This window comes from Narcine bancroftii, chromosome 6 (assembly GCF_036971445.1).
Source record: "Narcine bancroftii isolate sNarBan1 chromosome 6, sNarBan1.hap1, whole genome shotgun sequence".
Classification (NCBI taxonomy): Eukaryota; Metazoa; Chordata; class Chondrichthyes; order Torpediniformes; family Narcinidae; genus Narcine; species Narcine bancroftii.
In genome coordinates this window covers 165,264,385-165,287,352 of record NC_091474.1, presented here as the reverse complement: position 1 = coordinate 165,287,352, position 22,968 = coordinate 165,264,385, and the positions used below count along the sequence as shown (strand labels likewise).

The 22,968-nt window shown below is 39.2% G+C and overlaps 1 protein-coding gene across 8 annotated transcripts in view; it reads right to left on the bottom strand.

Moving 5' to 3' along the window:
- mpv17 (mitochondrial inner membrane protein MPV17) overlaps positions 1–22,968 on the bottom strand; it is a 106,409-nt gene that overhangs the window by 51,610 nt on the left and 31,831 nt on the right. For 4 of the 8 annotated variants that reach the window (XM_069886587.1, XM_069886585.1, XM_069886588.1 and 1 more), the window contains 3 exons: positions 21,628–21,660; positions 21,163–21,215; positions 9,389–9,442 (listed from right to left, as the gene is read on the bottom strand). In XM_069886587.1, the coding sequence (XP_069742688.1) occupies positions 9,389–9,442; positions 21,163–21,215; positions 21,628–21,660 (140 nt within the window). Of the gene's footprint in view, positions 1–6,921; positions 7,103–7,134; positions 7,157–9,388; positions 9,443–17,176; positions 18,484–21,162; positions 21,216–21,627; positions 21,661–22,968 lie in introns of those variants that run through there. The other 4 variants (XR_011340507.1, XR_011340508.1, XM_069886591.1 and 1 more) reach the window with 4 other exon arrangements.

The window sequence follows — 22,968 nt, the reverse complement described above, 5'->3', positions numbered from 1 at the left end:
AAACTATAACAGATCACAAGACAACCTTGTGAGTCAAAGACAATAACGCTTCGCTCCTGGACAGAATGAACATTATCTGTGCACGGTTCGATGAGAACAGGCTGATGCTGAAGAAAACTCTGTGTCCTCCTGATGAATTCCCCCCTGCAGCCGAGGTGAACCCACATGAGGCAGCGGGACCAGATAACAAACTTGGTCAGACTAAAGTGCTGCACAAATCAACTTATGGGAAGACCTCACTACATCTTCAACACATCACTGCAGCTGTCCATCATCCCCACAGATTTCAAGACAACTGCGACCATCCCATAGCAAACAGGCCTCAATGACTGCAGTCCTGGCAATGACCTCTATCGTCATAAAATGTTTTGAGTGTCTCGTGATGGAACACATGAAGGCACATCTCCCAGAGACCCTGAACCCATTTCAATTTGCCTACATATGGAACTATTCCACAGATGATGCTATAGCATTGTCCTTTCCCTCCATCCTGACTCACCTCAAGAATGATGGCTCACAAGCTAAGCTACTGTTCAACTTCAACTTGGCGTTTAATACCATCATTCCCCAGAGGCTAGTGAAGAAGCATTCCTCACCGAGACGCAACACTCCTTTCTGTAACTGGACTCTAGATTTCCAGTCAGCAACAGAATGTTGAGCACCTGAGCACTGGCATGCCTCAAGGCTGTGCACTCAGCCCACTCCTGTTCATGCTGCTGACCCATGACCAGATCCAGCTGCATCAGAGTCATCAAGTATGCAGATGGCACAACAGTAGTTGGCCTAATCAACCACAAAGATGAGTTGCACTACAGAGAAGAGGTGGAAAATCTTGTGATATGGTGCAAGAATAACATCCAAAGTGTCAACGTGGACAAGACTAAGGTGATGATTGTGGGTTTCAGGAGGACCAGAAACAACCATCCTCCACTGAACATAAATAGCTCGGAGGTGGAGAGTAGCATGCACTAATGCGAGGACGCCCTAAGCAGTCAACCCACAGTCGCCAGTAGTGAGTGTTACCACTGGACCCATCAATCAAATGAATGGCTCACGAGTCTGTCTTGTGACTTGAAGTAAATTTGTGACTTGAAGTAAGCTTGTGTAAATTTCTATAAATAGCTCTCCATTTAAAAAAAAACAAAGTAAAGAGATTTCAGGGGTGGTTTGGTGAAATTCTGTATCAGTCATTAATTCTTTGAGTAAACTCAAAGTGGGAGTTAGATTCCTCAACTAAGTGGGCAGCCCAAACGTTTTGGGCACAGTTACAACATATTATGGTGACGAGGCTGAAGAAAAATGTCAGTAACAATGGAACAGCTCAAGGCTGTCCTCAAACAACAGCAAGAAAGCTTTGAACTGATACAAGCGAAGCTAATGGACCAGCTGGCAGCAAAAATGTCCATTGGAGCTTCAATCATTGTGGAAGGTGAGCCTGCAGTTAAAACAGATTCTGCAGACGCATTAATGAACTCTATCACTGAGATTAATCATGTCTTGGAGTCATGCACTTTTGAAACTTAGTACAAAAAGTATGAAGACTTGTTTTCAGTAGACTTTGCCAAGTTCAGTGAAGCATAGAAGATTAGGCTGTTGTTGAGGAAGTTAGGAACTCGAGAACACGAGCACTACTTAAACTTTATTCTGTCAAAACTTTCCAGGGAGCTCAGTTTCAGGGAAACACTTGATGTAATGGCAGAAATATTTGGTGAACAACATCACTGGTCAACATTTGGTATCAATGTTCAAAAATGACCAAGGGAGATACCAAATATTTTGTGGCATACACGAGTATGATAAATCGACAATGCAAGCATTTTAAACTCTCTATGCTGTCTTTGTAATAGGAATACTACATTTTGGTAGGGCTAATCAAAATAGGACATACACATTAAATGGTAGACATTTGAGGAGTGCAGTAGAACAAAGGGATTTAGGAGCCATGGTACATAATTCCTTAAAAGATGAATCACATGTGGATAGGGTGGTGGAGAAGGCATTTGGTATGTTGGCCTTCATAAATCAGAGTATTGAATACAAGAGTTGGGATGTTATGTTGAAGTTATGTAAGACATTGGTGAGGCCAAATTTGTAATACTGTGTGTACAGTTTTGGTCGCCTAATTACAGGAAGGAAATAAACAGAATAGAGAGAGGTTTACGAGAATGTTACCAGGGTTTCGGAGTTTGAGTTACATGGAAAGGTTGAGCCGTCTGGGACTTTATTCCCTGGAGTGTAGACAATTGAGGGGTGATTTGATAGAGGCATTCAAAATTATAAGGGGGACAAATAGAGTCAATGTGGATAGGGTTTTTCCACTGAGAGTGGGGGAAATTCAAACAAGAGGGCATGGATTGAGAGTAAAAGGGGAAAAGTTTAAGGGAAACATGTGGTGGTAGAGCAAGATCGATGTTAATATTCAAGGAAAGGTTGGATAGATATATGAATGGGAGAGGTGTGGAGAGTTATGGGCCAAATGTTGGACAGTGGGAGAAATTGTTCAGCATGGACTAGAAGGGCCGAACTGGCCAGTTTCTGTGCTGTAAATGGTTATAAGATGCAGACCTCAGAATACGGTTGCTGGCAAAGATTGAGCGGGAGTCTGACATGACCCTTCATAAATTAACTGCCGAATGCCAATGCTTAATTAATTTTAAACATGACAACAAAATGGATGAAGCGGCACACCCACTTTCAAGCAGTATCCAGACAGTCATCAGCAGACCCCGCTAAACCAAATAAAAGTGTGATCTGCCCAGCCAAACTACCTATTGCCTGTTGGAGCTGCAATGAGTGGCACTACGCTCATGACTATCCGTACAGAGGGCAGCGCTGCAGTAAATCCAAGCGACGGGGACATAAACCAGAATGCTGTAGCACTGGTAGATAGAAAACATCTGATAAGTTAGCTTCACACACAAAAGTGAAACCAATCAAAGTGACTTTCAAGGTGGCAAATGCCAAATGCAGAAAATATGTGAAAGTGCACATTAACAGCATCCCAGTGAGGCTTCAAATTGGTATGGGGTCTGACATTATACTAATATCAAAGAAAACATGGTAACAGATTGGCCAGCCAGAGGTGACTCCAAGAGAAAACACAGCACAGTTCTGCAGGGATTCTGGAGTTGATAGACAAAGTTGACTGTTCCATCAGAAGGAAATGGATCATGTTATCTGGTAAAATATCCTAACCTCAATCTCATGGGTCTCCACTGGATTGAAAGGCTGAACCTTCTGGACCATCCACTTAGTGATATTTGTCAAAAGTTGGAAATGGCACATACCCCAAAAGCAGCAAATACAGCACAAGCATTGCTGGTACAGTTAAAGCAATGCCATACAATGGTATTTTCCAAAGGCCTCAGATGGTGCACTAAAATGAAGGCGAAATTCTGTCTTCTGCCAAATGTGAAACCTACTTTCAAGCCAAAACGACCTGTCCCATGTGCAGCACTGCAAGAAGTGGAGCAAGAATTGGAACAGCTGCAATATGAAGGAGTAATTGAACAGTTCAACTACTCATCATGGGCTGCACCTATCGTGGTGGTGAAGAAATCGAATGGATCCATACGTCTGTGTGCTGATTTCTCATCTGGTCTGAATGCAACATTGGACACCCATCAATACCCACAGTCATTGCCTGATGACCTTTTCACAAAGCTGAATAGTGGCAAATACTTTGCGAAGATTGACTTAGCAGAGGCATATCTACAGGTGGAGAATCGCTAACCACCAACACGCACCGTGGATCGTTCAAATACAGCCGTTTACCATTCAGAGTGAAGACTGCTCCAGCTATCCTTCAACATCATAGACACAATGCCGAATGATGTTCCAGGAGTTGCAGTGTACCTAGATGATATCCTGGTTATGGGAACACACACTCAAGAATTATTTGATCATCTTGATTGCTTTTGTCCTGCATCAGAGACTATGGTTTTTTTAATGCATCCAGAAAAATGCACTTTTTTCATGAAGTCAGTGAAATAACTGGATTTCATCATTGATGAACATAGATGGCAGCCAGATCCACAAAACACTGATGCTATCAGGTGCATGTCTGCACCCACAAATGTTATCATGCTACGTTCATTCTTGGGTCTAATTAGTCATTATAGTTCATTTCTGTGGGAGATGCATAAACTCCATGATCCACTCAACAAGCTCCTTACACAGGGTAGCAAATCAAATTGGACTTCAAAACGTCAAGAGTTGTTTAATCAAGGCAATGCTAAATTCAAACCTTCTTTTGACGCACTACAATCCAAACTTGGAGATTGTTGTAGCTTCAGATGCATCACAGTCTCGAGTGGGTGCAGTCATTCAGACATATTCCCAGATGGGAATCAAAAAGCCATAGCACACACAGCACGGTCTCAAACCACTGCAGAGCGTAACTATGGACAAATTGAAAAGGAGGCTCTAGCAATTGTTTTTGTGGTGAAGAAACTCCATAAAATGTTCTATGGATGGCAATTCAGTCTTCTGACAGATCACAAGCCACTATTAGCAGTATTTGGTTCAAAGAAAAGAATTCCAATTTACACGGCAAACCAACTGCTAAGATGAGCAACCATGCTTCTTGGATATAATTTCAAAATTAAATACCTGCCAACTACAAGTATCAGACAAGCTGATGCATTGTTGTGACTCATTAGTGAACAGGAAACAGAGCCAGAAGATATTCTTGTCATGGAAGTCTCGGTAGAGGCAGAAGTTAACCAGGTATTCAAAGATGTTATTAACTCACTGTCAGTTATAGCAGAAAGAGTCAGACAAGCAACAAGTGAAGATGACATTCTTCAAGAAATAATACGTTATTATCATACAGGATGGCCAAAAACTTGTCTAAGAATGGAAATTCAGCCATTTTTTAAAAGCCGAGAATCATTAACAATCTCTAATGGCTGTCTTTTGTTTGCAGAAAGGTCTGTGATACCAAAAACTCTGCAATCAGCAATCCTAAAAAAGTTTCACAGGGGAAAAATCGCGGAAAAGCCCTTGAACAAAGGTATATTTATTGGCCTCTGATGGACAATTAGATTGAACAACTAACATGGTCATGTATCGGATGTGCCTCGGCTGTGATATTCCGTCAAGATGAATTTACATTCCTGGCCATAACCAAGTGGGCCATGAAATCGTCTTCATGTAGACTATGCAGGACCAATTAATGGGGAGTACCATCTAATCCAAATGGCTGAAGACCATCAAAGTAACCCGACCAACTGCATTGGCTACAATTATGGAACTCAAGTCCATGTTCAATTGTTTTGGTGCTCCTGCAATATTAGTTTCGGACAATGGGACACAAGTCATGGCAGCCGACTTTGATTTTGTGGTGATACAGCCACTACACTGGCTGCACTCCTATCAGCCTACTGCAGGGGGAGAGCACTGTACCTGCAGGTAGGCAACTTGGGATGCCAGCCCCACCTCCCTGCTGTCAATCACTAGCCCATATAAAGAGTTAAGTTGGTCCCTTTGGGGACAGTCAGACACGTGGAGCCAGGAGTATACTGATCGACCTGTGATGTACAAGTTTAAACTAATTAAAGCCTGTTGTATAGTCTGTGGACTTTACGTCAGAATTATTCACACAGCAGTGCTCACAATTTAATTAGCCTAAAATTCAGACCAAGGAGAATCTCCCCACCATCAAGAGGCTGGATATCGACCCTCAACATCTGGACTCACCAGCATACTTTGAGATCTGGAAGCATGGGACCGAGGCGATCACCACACACAGGTCATCAATTCAAACCAGAAAAACTCATGGTACTACACCCCAAGCTGGGCCCACACACTTTCCAGGCTATCCAAAACTGCACTGATTTTGAACCAGCAATGGCTATCCTGGAAGGCATGTGCTGGCCCCCGATGAACATCTATCTGTGCCTGGTACCTGCTCAGCATCAGGGTACACCAGCCAGGTGAGATGGTAGATGCTTACCTGGGGGCACTGCGACAGCTAGCATGTCCATGCACGATTGAAGCTGGGACGAATGCTGGCAACTCATCCGAGATGCCTGTGTGCAAGGGCTGCAGTTGAGGGCGACTTGACAGAGACTGTTGGAGGAGAATAATGCCTCCCTTACCAGGATCATGGAAATGGTTTGCTTCCCCCTAGAATCTGCAGCTCACCATGTAGATGTCTTCAATGCTCACCTCCCCTATCCTCTAGCTTGACCATTACTAATGAAGCAGTCACTGAAGGGCCCCATGTGGAAGAGATGACTGCCAATGTAGTCTGTTGCTGTAAATACTGTGGGTCCCAGTGAGGGTCAGAAAGGTACTCCCAAAAGAACTGCCCCACAAGGAACTCGCATTGCTTCTGATGCAGCAAGAAAGGCCACTTCGCTAATGTATGCCTCTCCAAATCCATCAGCTCTGCAGTCCTCTATGACCAACTGGAAACCCCTCTCGACCCTCTGGGTGCCCCCAATGTGCAAATGCCAGGCAGCATCATTACTCTGCCCACACTGACAATGTCACTTCCAGCCACCATGTGCTCACCATGGGCGCTACCATCTTTCATCGTCCAACGTCTGCCTTCGTCGATGATGTCACGTCCGGCCAGGTCTCTGGACAATGCCAATGCCACATGCATCTCCTGGGCACTGCCATCATGGGCCAGCCGACCACCATCCACCCCGACTCACCTAGCTTACTGACAAGATGACATGGTAAACACACCCCACCTGCCTGGTGTTAATCACTGGTCTGTATAAAGATTCGAGCCAGCTCCTTTGGGGATAGTCAGACACATGGAGCCAGGAGTGTACTGAGATTTGGTGTGTATGTTTGAGCTAATTAAAGCCTGTTGTACAGTATGCGGACTTTACATCAGAATTATTCGCACAGCAGCGCGCACAGATTTATTCTGAAAACAATATGGCATCACTCGCATTTGCTCACCTCCATATCATCCACAGTCCAATGGTCAGGCAGAATGGTTTGTGGATACATTCAAACGGGTTATACACAAAGCCAAGGGGGAGGATCCAATGGAGGAGATCTTGCAGATATTCTTGTTAAATTACAGGATAACTCCAAACTCACAAATTCCTAGTGGCACCTTCACCTGCTGAAAACATTTCTGGTAGGAAAATTAGGGCACCATTTGTTGTTATTTTCCCACAAAAGTCAGAACCTGGACGGAGTGATTTGGATATAGAAAAACAGTTTAACTGCCAGCATGGATCAAAACAAAGAACGTTTCAGGATGGACAACATGTGCTGGTATGAGACTAAAGGGTGAAGTTGGGTGAGTGGCAGCTGGGGAGAATTCTGAGGAAGATTGGGGAGGTTCTCTATCATGTGCAGGTTGGACTGGACAGATGGACTAGACATGCCAACCAGTTGTGACCAACCGAATGTAATCTCGCTGAGACACCTGAGCAGCTTAACTTGGATGCTCTGTTGGAGTCTTTTAAACTGTAGAAACCAGTGACCAACCAAGCAAAACCATCACGAGAAAATGAGATTTTGTCTGCTGCCCCATGGGAACCTGGATGAACCACAGAGTTTGCAAACAAGTAAATCCCTTCCAAGTGGGCCCAAGTCTCCATTCTCATAAGTAAAACAGCTCAAAAGGGGGAGGTTCTAAAATGCCCTAATCAGAGAGACCCACAGTCAATTGAACAGCTCACGAGTCTGTCTTGTGACTTGAATTGAATCCCCAGTGACAGTCTCCACCAGTGAGACAATCTACATATTAATTATCAGAACAACCTTTACATATCACAGGCACAAATCCACAACCAATACCATCAAGGAGAACAAGGGCACAACCACATCTTGCAGGTTCATTTCTAAAACATACACCATCCTAACTTGGATATACATCACCTTTCCTTCGTGGTCACCTGATCCAAATACAGAAATTCCTTTTAAACAGTTTTGTGAGAGTAGTTTTGTTAACACCAGATCAATGTATAATGATTATAAAATGTTTCTACAAATACTTTTTAAATAAATGTGCAGTAATAAAAATTAAATGTTTGAAGGCTTCCAAAAATAACCTCAACTTCAAGAAAGTTCACCCGATGTTATCAATGTTGAACTGTTTGTAAATGTCTGACCCTTTCTTATATTTTTAAGATAAATAAACTTCAAATCACTCAACATAACAGATAGCTATTATTGTTTCACTAATAGTTTAAACATTAGATTAAAAGAAAAGGATAATGTTTCAAATAAACTATTTCATACATCATGGCATCAGCTGCACACATGATTTGAGGGAACCCTCTGGAGTGATGTGGTTGTGTGTACAGGCTGGCCCACCCTCCACATGACATCTTCTCCTTGACTCCTCCCTGGTCTCCTCCCATGTGACCCAGGCCATAAAGGACGAGTCCCCTCTCCCTCTCCTCATTTTCCCTAGCCTTGACCCAGGTCAATAGTCTCTTGTATAATAAAGCATATCGTTCCCCTCAGTCTTATTCCATTCTATCTCCTGATGAAACCAAAACGTTCACCAGGAACATTCACAAAACCAAAACCCACAAAAATCTCCTATTTCTTCCATTCATAATACCAGTAATTGTGCAATAACTTGCATTGTACAGCTCAACCTCTGTCAAGTTATTTTTCTTTAATGTAGCAGTCTCAGTCTACAATAATTTGAGCTAAATTAGAACATTCTCATAGTTCTTGAAATTTCTAAAATCCCACAAATCACCAGAATTCACGTATGCATATAGCATTGGTTTGGATAAATACTAAAGACTCGTCAGCAAGTAAATTCCTGAAAGAGAAATTATCAAATAGTTTTAGTCCACAACTTCTTGTACATGCCTTTTTTATTTATATTTTCAAAGTACAACTGATCAAAAAACTTAATTATCTATCAGATCACTATTAGCTGGATTAGAGATGTAATGGTATGAACACAAAACGTATCTGTCACTTCATTTATTTGGTAACTGAAGTATTAATATTATCAGCTTTACTGGGAAAGACCAACTTCATCATAGTTATACATAACTACATTTACCTTCTTAATCTTACAAGTATTCTGAATTGTTATCTCTGAAACTTTCCAATCCAGCATACAAAAATGGCATAACTGATTTTCCTATACACTGCAATACCATTGTAGGAAGGAATAACAGACTTCAATTCTTTCTGGGGGTTTAATATGAACTATTCTCAGTGAACAAATCCATCAACATGATTCCTACAGTCCTATTTGCCGTGGCTTCGTTTATTGCTATTTTTATTACCCGAATATCCAAACCTGTAAAATTGGCATTGCATGCATAAAAAGTTCCCTCATGGATCAAATCAGCCACAGTAAAAGTAACAACAGGTAAGCATTTCTTATTTGTTTTTCACTTGATAAATTTTCAGAACAAATACTCCATTATTTGGCACGTACCTTGCCCAAAGAAAGGTGGAGCACCATTCAGCTGCTTCTTTGAAGATGGTCTTCCTAAAAGGTCAGAAGAGTGAAAGTTCCCTGTAGATTGCACAACTTTCAGTATTGCATAACTTCTCAATGGGCGTAACATGCTTGCACATAGAATGACAAAGGCAACATTCAAGGAAGGGTTAATAAATGGCACATATTTGTGTGATTTTTGTCATGTAGAATGGAGAAACTAAAAGATTCAAGGTGCCTTTTATTGCCACATAATAATACCAAAAATTGAAACATACCTCAACTTTGCCAGCCCTAAGGTAACTTAGAGTCACCATGAGCATTTCACAAAACCCCTAACAGAAAGAGAAGCAAAAGAGAATCCCTTCACAGACACTGTCTGTAGATTTGCCTCCAACGCTCCTGCAGTCCCTGCAGCTGCAGAATGCCTGTTGTTGCTGACAATACCATGGTAGCGGCTTGTATAAAAAGAGGCGATGACTCCGCATACAGGAGTGTGATTTAAAACAGCTAAATGGCATCCGAACCACAAAATCTCACTCAATATCACCAAAACCAATAAGCTGATTTTGGACTTTAGAAATGGAAAACCAAAGGTGTACAACTCAATGATCATTAGGTGATCAGAGATAAAGAGGAAGAGCAAATTTAAAATTGTTGGGAGTCACTATTTTGGAGAATCTTTCCTGGACCCAACACACGAATGTCATCATGAAGAAAGCATGTCAGCACTTCTACTTCCTCAGGAGTTTGACTTCAAAAAACTTGGCAAACCTCGACAGATGTGAAGTGAAAAGTGTGCTGACCAGCTGCATCACAACCTGGTATGTGGGCACCAATACCTCTTGGCAGAAAGCCCTGCAAAAGGTACAGCTCAGTACATCACCGGAAAAACTCTCTCCACCATCAAAAAAAATCTACATGGAATGCTGGTATCGGTAAGTAGCAGCAATCAAGGATCCATTCTATTCTTGCTTCTGCCTTCAGGAACGAGGTACAAGTGGCACAAGACTCGTACCACTAGGTTCATGAACAGTTGCTACCCCTCTACCATTAGACTCCTAAAATGACAAACTCAAAAAGAGACTCATTTAATGATTCCTACTTACATTATTTAATACCGAATTTTTGTTTTCTGCATTGCGGTTTTTTTATATTTCTTTGTTCAAATTTCTCTAGTATATATGAATCCTATGTACAGTATGTATCTGAACTTTGTTCAAACCATTTTCAGCCTGTGCTCCAGATTCAAATCTCTGATCTGATAAGAAGCCTTCAACACCCTTCAGGATCCCTTTCTTGCCCTCTTGAATCCATTCTAATACCTGGTTCCTAACAGCCAGTCTCCAACAGCCCTAAGACTGGTGCGAGCCCTTCAACCTCAAGTTGCCAATGGCCAGTCTGTGTGGATCCTTCAGCTGCTGTCCTCATTGGTCTGTTGCTGTGGTCATCTTCATGATAGGGTCATCTCCCAGACTCCTCCTTCTGAGCAGGGTGGGAGTCAGGTGTTATCATGTTTTGTTTTTGGTGCCCTGTGCTGGTCCACTACTCACCTGGAGTCTGCAACCTCTCACGGTACATGTCCAGCACAGGTGCAGCCATCTTGGGCATAGACCAAAATGTTTGCAGGATTTAAAAATTGCCAGCTCCTTTTAGAGGCCATCTCTAGCCCAAACACAACAGTCGACATCTGGACTGGGCAAGAAAATCCTGCAGAGCAGCACTGTGTCTCAACTCGCCGCTCTTCCGGGTCCACAGCAGCGGCAGCACTGGTGTTACAGAAGCTCTGCTTATTATCTGCTCCATCTTTATAGAAATTATTTTTAAATTAACAAAAAACCCTTTCAATTATTTTTGTATTATTTTCTGTTCCAAATGATCAGTCTACTAATATGCACAACCTGAGTCATAAGAATGAATGAGGCTGAAAACAAGCGTCACCCATGGAACTGTATCTATTGATGTTAGGAAAGGAAGAAAGTATTGTATGAGAGTTAAAGCAAACTAATCAAGTCTGATGAAAGCCATAATTAAAAAAAATAAATGCTTTGGAAAACCATCAATTACTTAATTAATGCAAGGGATTTTGTTTCATTCTGTGATGCTCAACTTACATACAGTGTTGATATATATCACTGTCTGACTTCAACTTGATGATATCAGGTTAAACTGGGTACATTCACGTTTCAGACAGATTACAAGCCACAAGGTAAGATGTACATATGAATATTGGAACCAACTGTAAATTTTCCAGGATGAACATTTTCCTTTTTATCTTCACAGGCTAATTTATCCAACCATAACAATACTTGAGATTCAAAACCAAATTTAAATAGACTATCAGAGATAGTTTTTCAAAACTTGCCAACATTTGATTCCAGTTTCAAAATCCATTGGAATGCCATCATATTAAAATACTAAACAAAAGTACAGCAAAACTCCTGGTTTCCCGCACCTATGGGGATTGTTAGATGCTGGATAAGTGTTTTCCAGTTGCTTGAGATTGCATAGTGCCAGATTGTTGAACTAACTGCTCGGGAGTGCCATTTTAAACTTTTGTGTTTTTAATTTTGTTTTAAATTATTTTATTTATGAATTTTAAACCACAGTAATAATTGCATTACATTCAATTCAAAAATTATTTCAAAAAGTTATACATGTGATATATAATCCCACCCTCCCTCCCAAAACCCCCTGAAGGAGAAAAAAAGAAAGAAAATAGAAAAATAAAAGAAAAACTGGGAATAAAACATTTATACCATAAAGTCTATATTGGAGGTTACCAAGAAGTGAGATCTTCAAAGAGTCTATTAAGCATACAAACCCACATTTTGTTAAAACACATGGTATTTATCTTGGAGACTATAAGTAATCTTCTCTAATGGTATACAACTATGAAGTTCTGCAAGCCATCTTTCCATACCCAAATCTATATCTGGCTTCCATGATAGTGCTATGCATTTCCTAGAAATTGCTAAAGCAATTTGCACAAATTCAATTTGGTACATATATCATTTTAGTTTTTGTCATATAACTTTAATTTTACTCAATAAAAATAACATTGGATCCTGTGTGAATTTGATCCCTGTAATTTGTTCCAGAAAATTACCTACTGCTAACCAAAAATGTCTAACTTTAGGGCACTGCCAAGTTGAATGCAAAAAAGTTCCAATCTCAGATCTACACCTAAAACATAAATCTGATATAGCAGGATTTAATCTATTTAATTTTTGTAGAGTCAAGTATAATTGATGTAAAGAATTATATTGGACAAACTATATCTTACATTTATAATTTGTCATATTACTCTTACATAACTCCATCCAATCCTTTTCATTTATTTGTGCCTGTCAATCTACTTCCCATCTTAATCTTGATTTATGCACCCCAATTTTGGAGGGTTTCGTTTGGAGAAAATTAAACTTTACAGAAATAAATTTATTTACACTACTATTACAAATCAGTAATTCGAATTCACTTTGATTAGGTAACATCAAACTAGGACCTATTTTACCTGATAATAACAAAATAAAGTATTGTTAGGTACATTAAATCGTTCTTTCATTCATTCATATGTTATAAATCTCAAAGCAATCCTCAATCTTCTTAATACTCATCTATCTTCAAATCCTCAAAAATTGGTTATCCATTGAAAATTGAATAAATTTATTTTGACATAGAGGAATTTTTAAAGATATTAAACTTTTCATATCAATTTCATTATCAATATTATTCCACAACTCAATCAAATTTTTCAAAATAGGTGATTCCCTATTTACAACTAACAATTTAGAATTTCATTTATAAATAAAATCCTGGAGGTTCATATCCCCTATCGTATTAAACTCTATAAAAACCCAAGATGGAACATTATATAAACTAAACAATACATTTATAAATCTCAATTGAGCTGCTTTATTATAAATCTTAAAAATTAAGAAGTCATAAACCCACTAATTCATACTTCCAGGACAGTTTTTCCAAAGAAACCCTTGGCATTTTATCTTTCCATCAAAATTTCCTATTCACCGTATTTAAATCCTTAAAAGATTTTGAAAGAGTTGGGATAGGGATCGACTGAAAAAGATAATGAATTTGAGGTAAAATATTCATTTTAACACAATTTACTCTTCCAACTAAAGTAATAGGTAGAGTATTCCACTTCTTTAATCTCCAACAATTCTATTAAGCAAAAGGTAAATAATTTAATATTTTAAATTTTTTAAATCATTATCAATTTGAATACCTAAATATTTAATACCTACATCTGGCCACCTAAATTTAGTAATCATTTTATAATATGTGTAATCACCCACAGCTAAAGGCATAATCTCACTTTTTCCCCCAATTAACTTTATTTCCAGAAACTTCCCCATATTCTTCCAACCTAACCTGTAATTGGAACAAATAATTTATAGGATCAGTTAAATGAACCAAAACATCATCAGAAAACAAATGAATTTTATATTCTTCCTGATACACCTTAATTCCTTTAATCTTAGGATCTTGTCTAATAAGCTTGGCTAAAATAAACAAAGCCATTGACAAAAGACAACCTTGGCGACTTGATCTAGTTAATGGAAAAGGAACAGATAATTGTCCGTTAGTAATCACTTTTGCAACAGGATTTTTATATAAAGCTTTAACCCAATTTATAAATGTTGAACCATATCAAACTTCTCCAGCACTTTAAACAAAAGATTCCATTCTAACCTATCAAAGGTTTGTCTGTATCCAAAGTGACTGCTACACTATGATCACCTGTCTGATTTGCTTTAAGACAGCAAGCACATCTTCCTCTTTAATCTGTATAAGTTCCATGACCTTACTGCTTGTTTTCCTTCCTTTCCCTGACTCTGTGGCTGTTAAACATAGGAACATAGGAAGTAGGAACAGAAGGCCAAAAATGGCCCATTGAGCCTGCTCCGCCATTCAATACGATCATGGCTGATCTAATTTATGACCTAACTCCACCTACCTGCCTTCTCCCCATATCCCATAATTCCTCTATCATGTTTCTTGAGTGAATGCCAATAAAAAAAAGTATTTAATATCTCCCCCATATCTTTTGGCTCCATACAGAGAGGACCAGTCTGATCTTCAAGGGGATCAATTTTGTCCCTTACTATCCTTTTGCTCTTAATATACCTGTAGAAACCCTTAGGATTTTCCCTCACATTGCTTTCCAAAACTACCTCATGTCTTCTTTTTGCCTTTGACTTCTAAACCACTCATATCTTCGTTTTGCATTTGCTGCATGTTGCCTATACCTGCTATACAGCTTTCCTTCTGAACCAGATTCCCAATATCCTTTGAAAACCAAGGTTTCCTATACCTGATAAATTTGCCTTTAATTGTAACAGAAACATATGAACTCCATACTCTCAAAATTTCACCTTTGAAGGCCCTCCACTTGCTTCACACATCCTTGCCTGAAAACAACTTATCCCAATCCATGCATTGCAGATCCTTTCGCCAATTTAGAATCTAAACCTGAGGCCCAGATCTATCCTCCTCCATAATTAACTTGAAACTAATAGCATATCATCACTGGACCCAAAATGTTCCCCTACGCATACTTCTGTCACCTGTTTGTCTTGTTCCCTAACAGGAGATCCATTAATGCATTCTCTCCAGTTGGTACCTCCATATATTGATTTAGAAAGATTTCCTGAACACATTTGATAAACGCCAAGCCAGCCAACCCTTTTACAGTATGGAAGTCCTAGTCAACAAGTGGAAAGTTAACATCTCCTACTATCACAATCTTATGTTTCCTGCAACTGTCTGCTATTTCTCTGCAGATTTTCTCCTCCAATTCTCTGACTATTGGGAAACCTATAATACAACCCCATGACTGTGATCATACCTTTCCTGTTACTCAGTTCTACCCACATAGCTTCAGTAGACGAGTCCTCTGGTCTGTCCTGCCTGAGCACAGCTGAGATATTCTCCCTGCCAAGCAATGCCACTTCTCTCCCTTTCATCCCCATTCTATCATGTTTAAAGCAACGGAAGCCCAGAACATTGAGCTGCCAATCCTGCCCCTCCTGCAAACCAAATTTCACAAATGGCCATAATGTCATAATTCCATGTCAATCCATGCTCAAAGTGTGTCTGGCTTTCCTACAGTACTCTTTGCATTGAAATAGATGTACTTTAGAAAAATTCCACCACATACAACCCATCAACTTCTAATGGTGCATGGAACTCTCACATAATCTTTTCCCTCCTTCACTTCACTATCTGCTCTCCCTACAAATTTTGCACCATCCTCCTGCAAATCTAGTTTAAACCCACCAGAGCAGCACTAGCAAATCTTCCCGCAAGGATATTAGTCCCCCTCCAGTTCAGATGCAAACCGTCCCGTCAGAATAGGTCCCACCTTCCCTAGAAGTGAACCCAATGATTCAGAAAACTGAAGCCCTCCCCTCTTGCACCTCATATTTAGCCATGTGTTAAGCTGCATTATCCTCCTATTTCTAACCTCACTAGCACATGGCACAGGTAGCAATCCTGAGATTACATCCCTGGAGGCCCTGTCCTTCAAACTAGTGCCCAACTCCCTGAACTCTCCTTGTAGAACCTCCTCACCTTTCCCACCCATGTCATTGGTTGTTATATAGATCACAACATCTGGTTGCTCACCCTCCCGCCTGAGAGTACTGTGAATCGATCTGAGATATCTCGGACCCTGGCACCAGGGATGCCACATACCATCTGGGCAGGATACTTGATCTCTTCCACAGAACCTCTGATCTGTCTCCCTAACTATGGAATCCCCTATCACTACAGCTTGCCTCTTCTCCTCCCTTCCCTTCTTAGCCTCAGGACCAGTCTGTGGCAGAGACCAGATGTCAAGGGTAGGTCCCCTCTACCCCACCAACAGTATCCAAAATAGTATACTTGTTATTGAGGGGAGATGGGCACAGAGGTGCCCTACACTGCCTGCCTCTTCCCTTTTCCTCTCCTGTCACCCATCTACCCTCCTCCTGCCTCCTTGGTGTGAGATGTAAAGGTTAAATCCTTGTGTTTTTACTTCTTAATGAATTTTGTGCCTATCCTTTTAAGAAATTGTTATTTGTAGTGTTACCATAGTTAATATGATGTCATAATCTCTGGGCGTACAGAGAGCTTGCATTTAATTCTTCATAGAATTATGGAGGAGACACAAGCTCAAGATACTTTTTGAATTAATCTTAAACATCTTAATTTTGGCTTTTATCTGTTTAAAATGGAATATTCTTATATTATTATACAGAATGCCTTGTTTATTCGTCATTATGAAAATATCAATGTGAAGTTATGAAAAATGTTTATTTTATCAATGAATTACAGCTAATTACAGCTGTATGATTTATTGGATTAATAAGACAGTAATTTGTCACTCACGTTTCCTTGAAGATGACATGTTTTCAAATTGGGAAATAGTAGAACTTGGGAAGTAGTGATAGACTCCTGTCTATCACTCCCTCTGTCTCCCAGATGAAGTCATCCGGGATACTGTTGGCTTTCCTGATGACCCACATTCTCCAAGAGGTGCATTTCCCTGCCTTGGCTGCAATTCCCATTGTTTATGACTAAAGAAACAAAATATATATCTAAAACCTGCCCTTACCTGTGCCTATCTGCTGAATCCCTTTTGTTCCTTGAAAAGGGTAGTCTTATCTTACTTCAATCCCTACTAACCTTTGCCTCTTACCTGTTCTCACTGAAGCCTGATGAGCCAAAGGCTGAACTTGCTCATTTTGAACTTAATTGGCAATTAATTACAAGCATCAGTGCTTTTGCCTTTTTAAGAAAAATCACCGTCTGGCTTCTTTATTAGAGTCTTCATGTGGTTAGACAATTGTACGCTTGATCCTTAGAAAATCTTAAATTCTAACCAATTCACATCTTTGCTTCTAGCAAGAATGTGGCTCATCATCTTCAAGAATGGCACTTACAATATAATCAAGATTTGTTGTTGATATTAATCAAGATATTCATTGTACAACAGTATAGAAAGAACTCTCAGATCACAAAAACTTCCTTCCAGTTGTTAAGCACAAAGAAACACAAGAAATGGAGGTGCTGTAACCTTGAGCAAATAGAGACATCAGGGGGTACTTTGCATCCATGGAGAAAAATGGATGGTCACCATTTTGGATTGGGGATGAGTCAACAGGTAATCCCACCCAAAAACCCTGACTGCCCATTTCTCAGAATTGACCTGCTGAGTGTCTTCAGCTGTTTGCTCAGTTGTTAAGCACAAATTGTTAACATGCATTTTCCATTTATTCATACTTTCCAATTTGTCAGAAGTTAAAATTGTTCTTAAATACTACAGTATATATTCTTTATTGCTTTATTTGTTAATTTGACATACTTCTGTTAGAATAACCTCAAATTACTGCATTATTTCACTTTAGTTTTACACCTCTTCCAAATCATCAAGTGACAGTACATCTGCTATAATGCACATGATTCTCTTTGCAACAACCAATTCAATTGGGTAACCACTTCATTTTACTGCAATGCAAGTTATTTTTAAGGAATAGGGTCTAATGAGGGAGGAAAGATGGGGAAGTAAACATATTGAAGTTACTGCACAAGATTATGTGACTATCAAATTCTTCCAAAGATATGAAACGTTCACTTCATGCCTAAACTAAATTGAAACAACCTTTGCAGAGTAATTTGAAGCATATTTAGAATTGATTACTGTGATGAACTAACTATTGCTCACTTTTTTTTCTGGATATTCAAGCAACATTTTCTTTTCCACTGTTAACAGGCTTGTTTATTTTAGAAAGTGATGTCCTTACAACTGAGCTGAGAAGAGGACCTGCTGTTTCAGCTCAAGATATTGGATATGCAGTGCAAAAACAACCAAAAGCAGTAAAGTGTCCATCTCCTAACACTCTCAACGATCATAATAGTTGTACTGTTACAGTGTGGCCTTTGACTAGAATATCACATCAAATAGTTAAGAACATCCAGTGTTTTGCTAGAGAATACATTGATGATTCAGGTAAATTTATCATATTCTGTTTGCCATCCAGGAAAGGTAGGTATTCCACATCAGGGCAACAATCTGAACAACTCCCAACCTGCGTTAAATTAAAGAAATAGCAATTGAGATGTTTGTCTTTTATTTTATTTCTCAACTTAAAAACAAAAACTCTTTTCAGGTAAGAGAAAAGATGGTCTGGGAAATTAATTTGTTACCAAACAGAAACTTTCTGGACCACAGTAGGTGCTTGATTTCCACCCTGTAAATTGGGTTGAGTACAATGGCCATATCTGGTGAAGATAAACTTGTTGAAAATAAAAATCACATTAATAAGGGTTTCATTTGACATTACCGGTAATTATAACCAGTGGAAATGTCTTTTTTTAAAATCCTAGAATCCTGTGGAAAACCCATGTATTAAGAGCAAATTGAGTAAAATTTGAGAGAACATGGGATTAGGGTGAAAATGTGCTGATGTAATTTTTCAGCCTTGATATGGAATGGAAGAGCTGGTTTGATAGGACAAATTGTCCTTCATCTATTTTAAAGTAAATACCTTGCACAATTTCCTGGGCTTCTTGTCCTCAGTGCACCTCTAGGAAAAGAAACTTCAGCCATGTACAGATACATTAGCAGAATGGAACAAGGCATTGAATATTATTCCATTGTATTTTTGCAGGATGATTTGTGTGTAGAAAATTCATTTGATTTCACTAACTCCAATTTGTTTTTCATGTGTTGGCACTGCCACTTTCACCTGAAACAATTTACAGCTGGGTGGTGATCATTCAGGAAATGTTTACAGTTTGTTACCTAGGAAGGGAGGGTACAGGGGAGGAACAAGGAAGGATGCTGGATAGAGAGACAGCCTGAGAGGCATGTGGACTACATCTCCCAGTTACAGGTGGATTGGGCCTACCATTTTAGAGTGGATCTACACCAAGACAAGAAATCTTGTCTGTCTTTCTTTTAAAAATTTTTTTATTGAGTTTAACAGAAACCCTTCACACAATGTAAATCAAATCATATCATATTGTGAGATTATATAGATATGTTTTTGGGAGATAAATTGGGAAAGGTTTGTTAGAGTAGGTTATATACAAACACTTTAAAACAGATCTTATTTGAAATACTGGAGCTCTGCCCCATGCTAGACATGTCAGGACAAACAGCAAGAGCTTTGGAGAGTACTCAAGAGACTTCACAGATGGATTGTTGCTTACAAAAGGCAACAGATAAAAGAGTTTGTTGGAGCCGCTTCTGTCTGGAGCTTTTGTAAAAGGGCCATGTGGTTTTTCAAAGCAGAGAGAATCAAACAGACTTTTCTCTGTGTGTGTGTGTGTGTGTGTGTGTGTGTGTGTGTGTGTGTGTGTGTGTGTGTGTGTGTGTGTGTGTGAGAGAGAGAGAGAAAGAGAGATACACACTCAGAGATCACTTGTACAGTGTTACAGACAGCAGCTGGGACTGGAACAGGACAAGCTGGCAAGCTTGTGGAAAGCCCCATTTTGGAAGACGGCCTGGTCAAAGCCCTTGTAGTTCATGCAAGAGGAGAGGACTGGCTGTCTAATGTTTCACTTGGAATAAGTGAAATAAAAAGGAACTCTGTGGTGATCTGAAAGAAAGAGGTTATCATCTGGAGAACTCAGAAGGGTCAAGTTTCGTCAGGAAGACATTGAAGTGGCTGATGGAAATACATCAGTTGTGGACATCCTGGAACAACAAATTTCTCTCTGAAAACCAACAAGAACCTTCCTGAGCAGTAACCATTTACCTTTCAAGCACGAAAGCCTGGTGAACTTTATTTATGTTAAATTCTGTGCACAGTATAAGAATTGCCTGCAACCAGTGGACATGGAGGAATGAGAAGTGACATTGGAGTGTGAACCCAAGAACATTTCTGAACTTACACACACATTGCATGCACATGTGCAAAGAATTAGAAGGGGGTTAAGTTAGGTTAAGCAAGCCAATTGTGATAAGTTAAAGTTTGATTCTATTTTCATGTTTAAAGATAATTAAAAACAATTTTTGCTTAAGTATCCATTTGTCTTGGTCAATATCTATTGCTGCTGGGTTTTGGGGTTTTCTGGGCTCGTAACAATATACATATCATGTTTCAATTGTAAATTAGGAGCATGACCATAATTATTACATAATGTATTTCATTCAGGACATCAAAGTCTATAATTAGAATAATTAAACAATTAAATCATAACTCGTACTATGTCCAAAAATAATATTGAATACAAAAATTATAAAAATAATACATGTAAAATTCCCTTATATAAGATATTTTATACTTCTCAGATGTGATCATGTTGTTCTGTGATATGATCCATAATCTGTAGTTAGACCCCGCTTTGTTTGTCTTAATAGTAAAAAGGAAGGAGGAAAAAAAAATCCCTACTAATCTACCCCCTCCCTCTAAATAAGGTTATTTTATATATTTTAAATATGCATTGAATAAAAGTTCCCGGACACCAGAGAGAAAATCCCCAGAGAATCCACAACATTTAAATCCTCAGATTATGATAACAATCCATGAATGAGCCCCTAATCTTATAAAATTCAGACTTTGCATCTTTATTATTATATCTAATTTTTCCCCCACTCATATTCAATGGTGACATGATATCATGTCTTATTTAAGTTTGGAAATTAAATATATTAAAGAAATCTTGTCTGTCAACCAGACATTGTTCTTTCCAGCAACTCAGTGCAAAGAAAATTAAAGATTTTTTGGATAAGTAAACTCAATTAACATTTTTGTTTTTACCTGTGTTCCAGTGGTATAAAGTAGAAATTCAGCAGTTGTGCAGTTGGCCAGATCTTTAAAACAGAGAGTAATACAGAAAGTTAGAAGATTTTAATGTTAATAAATGAATACAAACTAACTTTGATAGTTGAGAAAGGGCAATGAAGAGCAATGTTGGACTCTGCTTTTCAAATTTCACACCAAAAAATGTCAATTGGACCCAACAAAAGAAATTAATGAACAAGCTACTAAAACGTCACTGAATTTCATGGAAAAGCATAGTCAGCTCTTAACCACCTTGCTTTGTACTTTCCAATCAACATTGGGGATTCCAGATTTTAGCAATGAGGAGTGATCAAGCCTGACATCACTGCAAATTCCAATTCAGTTCCAATGAAATTAAATAAGAAAATAAATATTTTAGATAATTATCAAAAAGGCATTGAAATTATTTAAAGATTACTAGCAATGTATTTCTTTACTTACAGCATAGTTTGATAACAAGGTAGTTTTATAATCCTGAAAAAGAGATCACATAATATTGAAGATTAAATTCCAAATAGTATAATTCAGTTATCAAATAGTACAAATCTTTGCAGTTATGAAAGGCAAAAATAATAAACACAAAAATGTATGGGGTAAAATGAAAATTGTAAAAAATTTAACATTGAGAATTTCTGTAATAAGCAGAATCTAAGATGTGGGGTGTCAAACACAAAAATCTGTAGATGCTGTGATTGTTGTCAAAACACAGATGCTGAAAAAATTCAGCTGGTCTCATAGTGCCATAGGAGGTAAAGAAATATTACTGACGCTTATAAAAGATTCTGTGTTAAAGGCTGGGGGGGAGAGGGAGGGAGGGAGAGAGAGAGAGAGAGAGAGAGCTGAAGGAGACATGGGGAATGATGGGGGAGTTGGGGGTTTTAACAGAAACCAGAGAAGTCGATGTTAATGCCATCTAGTTGGGAGTGATCACTCAGAATATGAGGTGTTGGTCCTGCAATTCGCAGGTGGCCTCAGTCTGGCAGTGCATGAGACAATGGACATACACGTGAGCAAGGGAATGGGGTGGGCAATTGACTTGGCACTTCCTAAGAAGACTGAAGCAGGCAAGCCTACTGACCACCATTATGTCAGCCTTCTAGAGGAGCTCTATAGAAAGAGTCCTGGGCACTTGCATCACCTTGTGGTACGGATGCTGCAGAGAAATGGATTAGAAGTCAATACACAGGATCGTAAGAGTGGCAGAGAGGATCACTGGAGTCTCCCCCCAACATTGATGTGATGAACCGGGATCATTGTCTGAAGAGAGTGCACAAAATCATTGAGGACCCCTTCCACCCTGCACCCAGCATCTTTCATCTTTCAGCTGCTCCCTTCGGAAAAGAGAAACAGGAGTATCTTCTTCCCATGGGCAGTGAGAATGCTGAACGACTGAAGGAACTGTTTACACTAACCATTCGAGACTCTCATATTCTTGAAAAATTTATTTATTTATGGAGATGAAATACTTGTCCTGCATATGCATTGTTTATGTGTGTTATGTCTGGTTGCATGTCTATGTGTTTTACACCAAGGGCCAGAGAATGCGGTTTGTTGGGTGATACTTGGACAATCAGAAGACAGTAAGTTTGACTTGTTTTACCACTTATTGGCAGTGCAAATCAAAATGGACTCAATGTACAAATGTAAACGTTAAAGAAATGTAAACAAACTGTGCAATAGAGATTGAAAAATAAAATCAATAAAGTGCAAAAGTAAGAATCCTTGAATGAGTCCCTGATTGAGTTTATGGTTGAGGAGTCTGATGGTGGAGGGGTAGCAGCT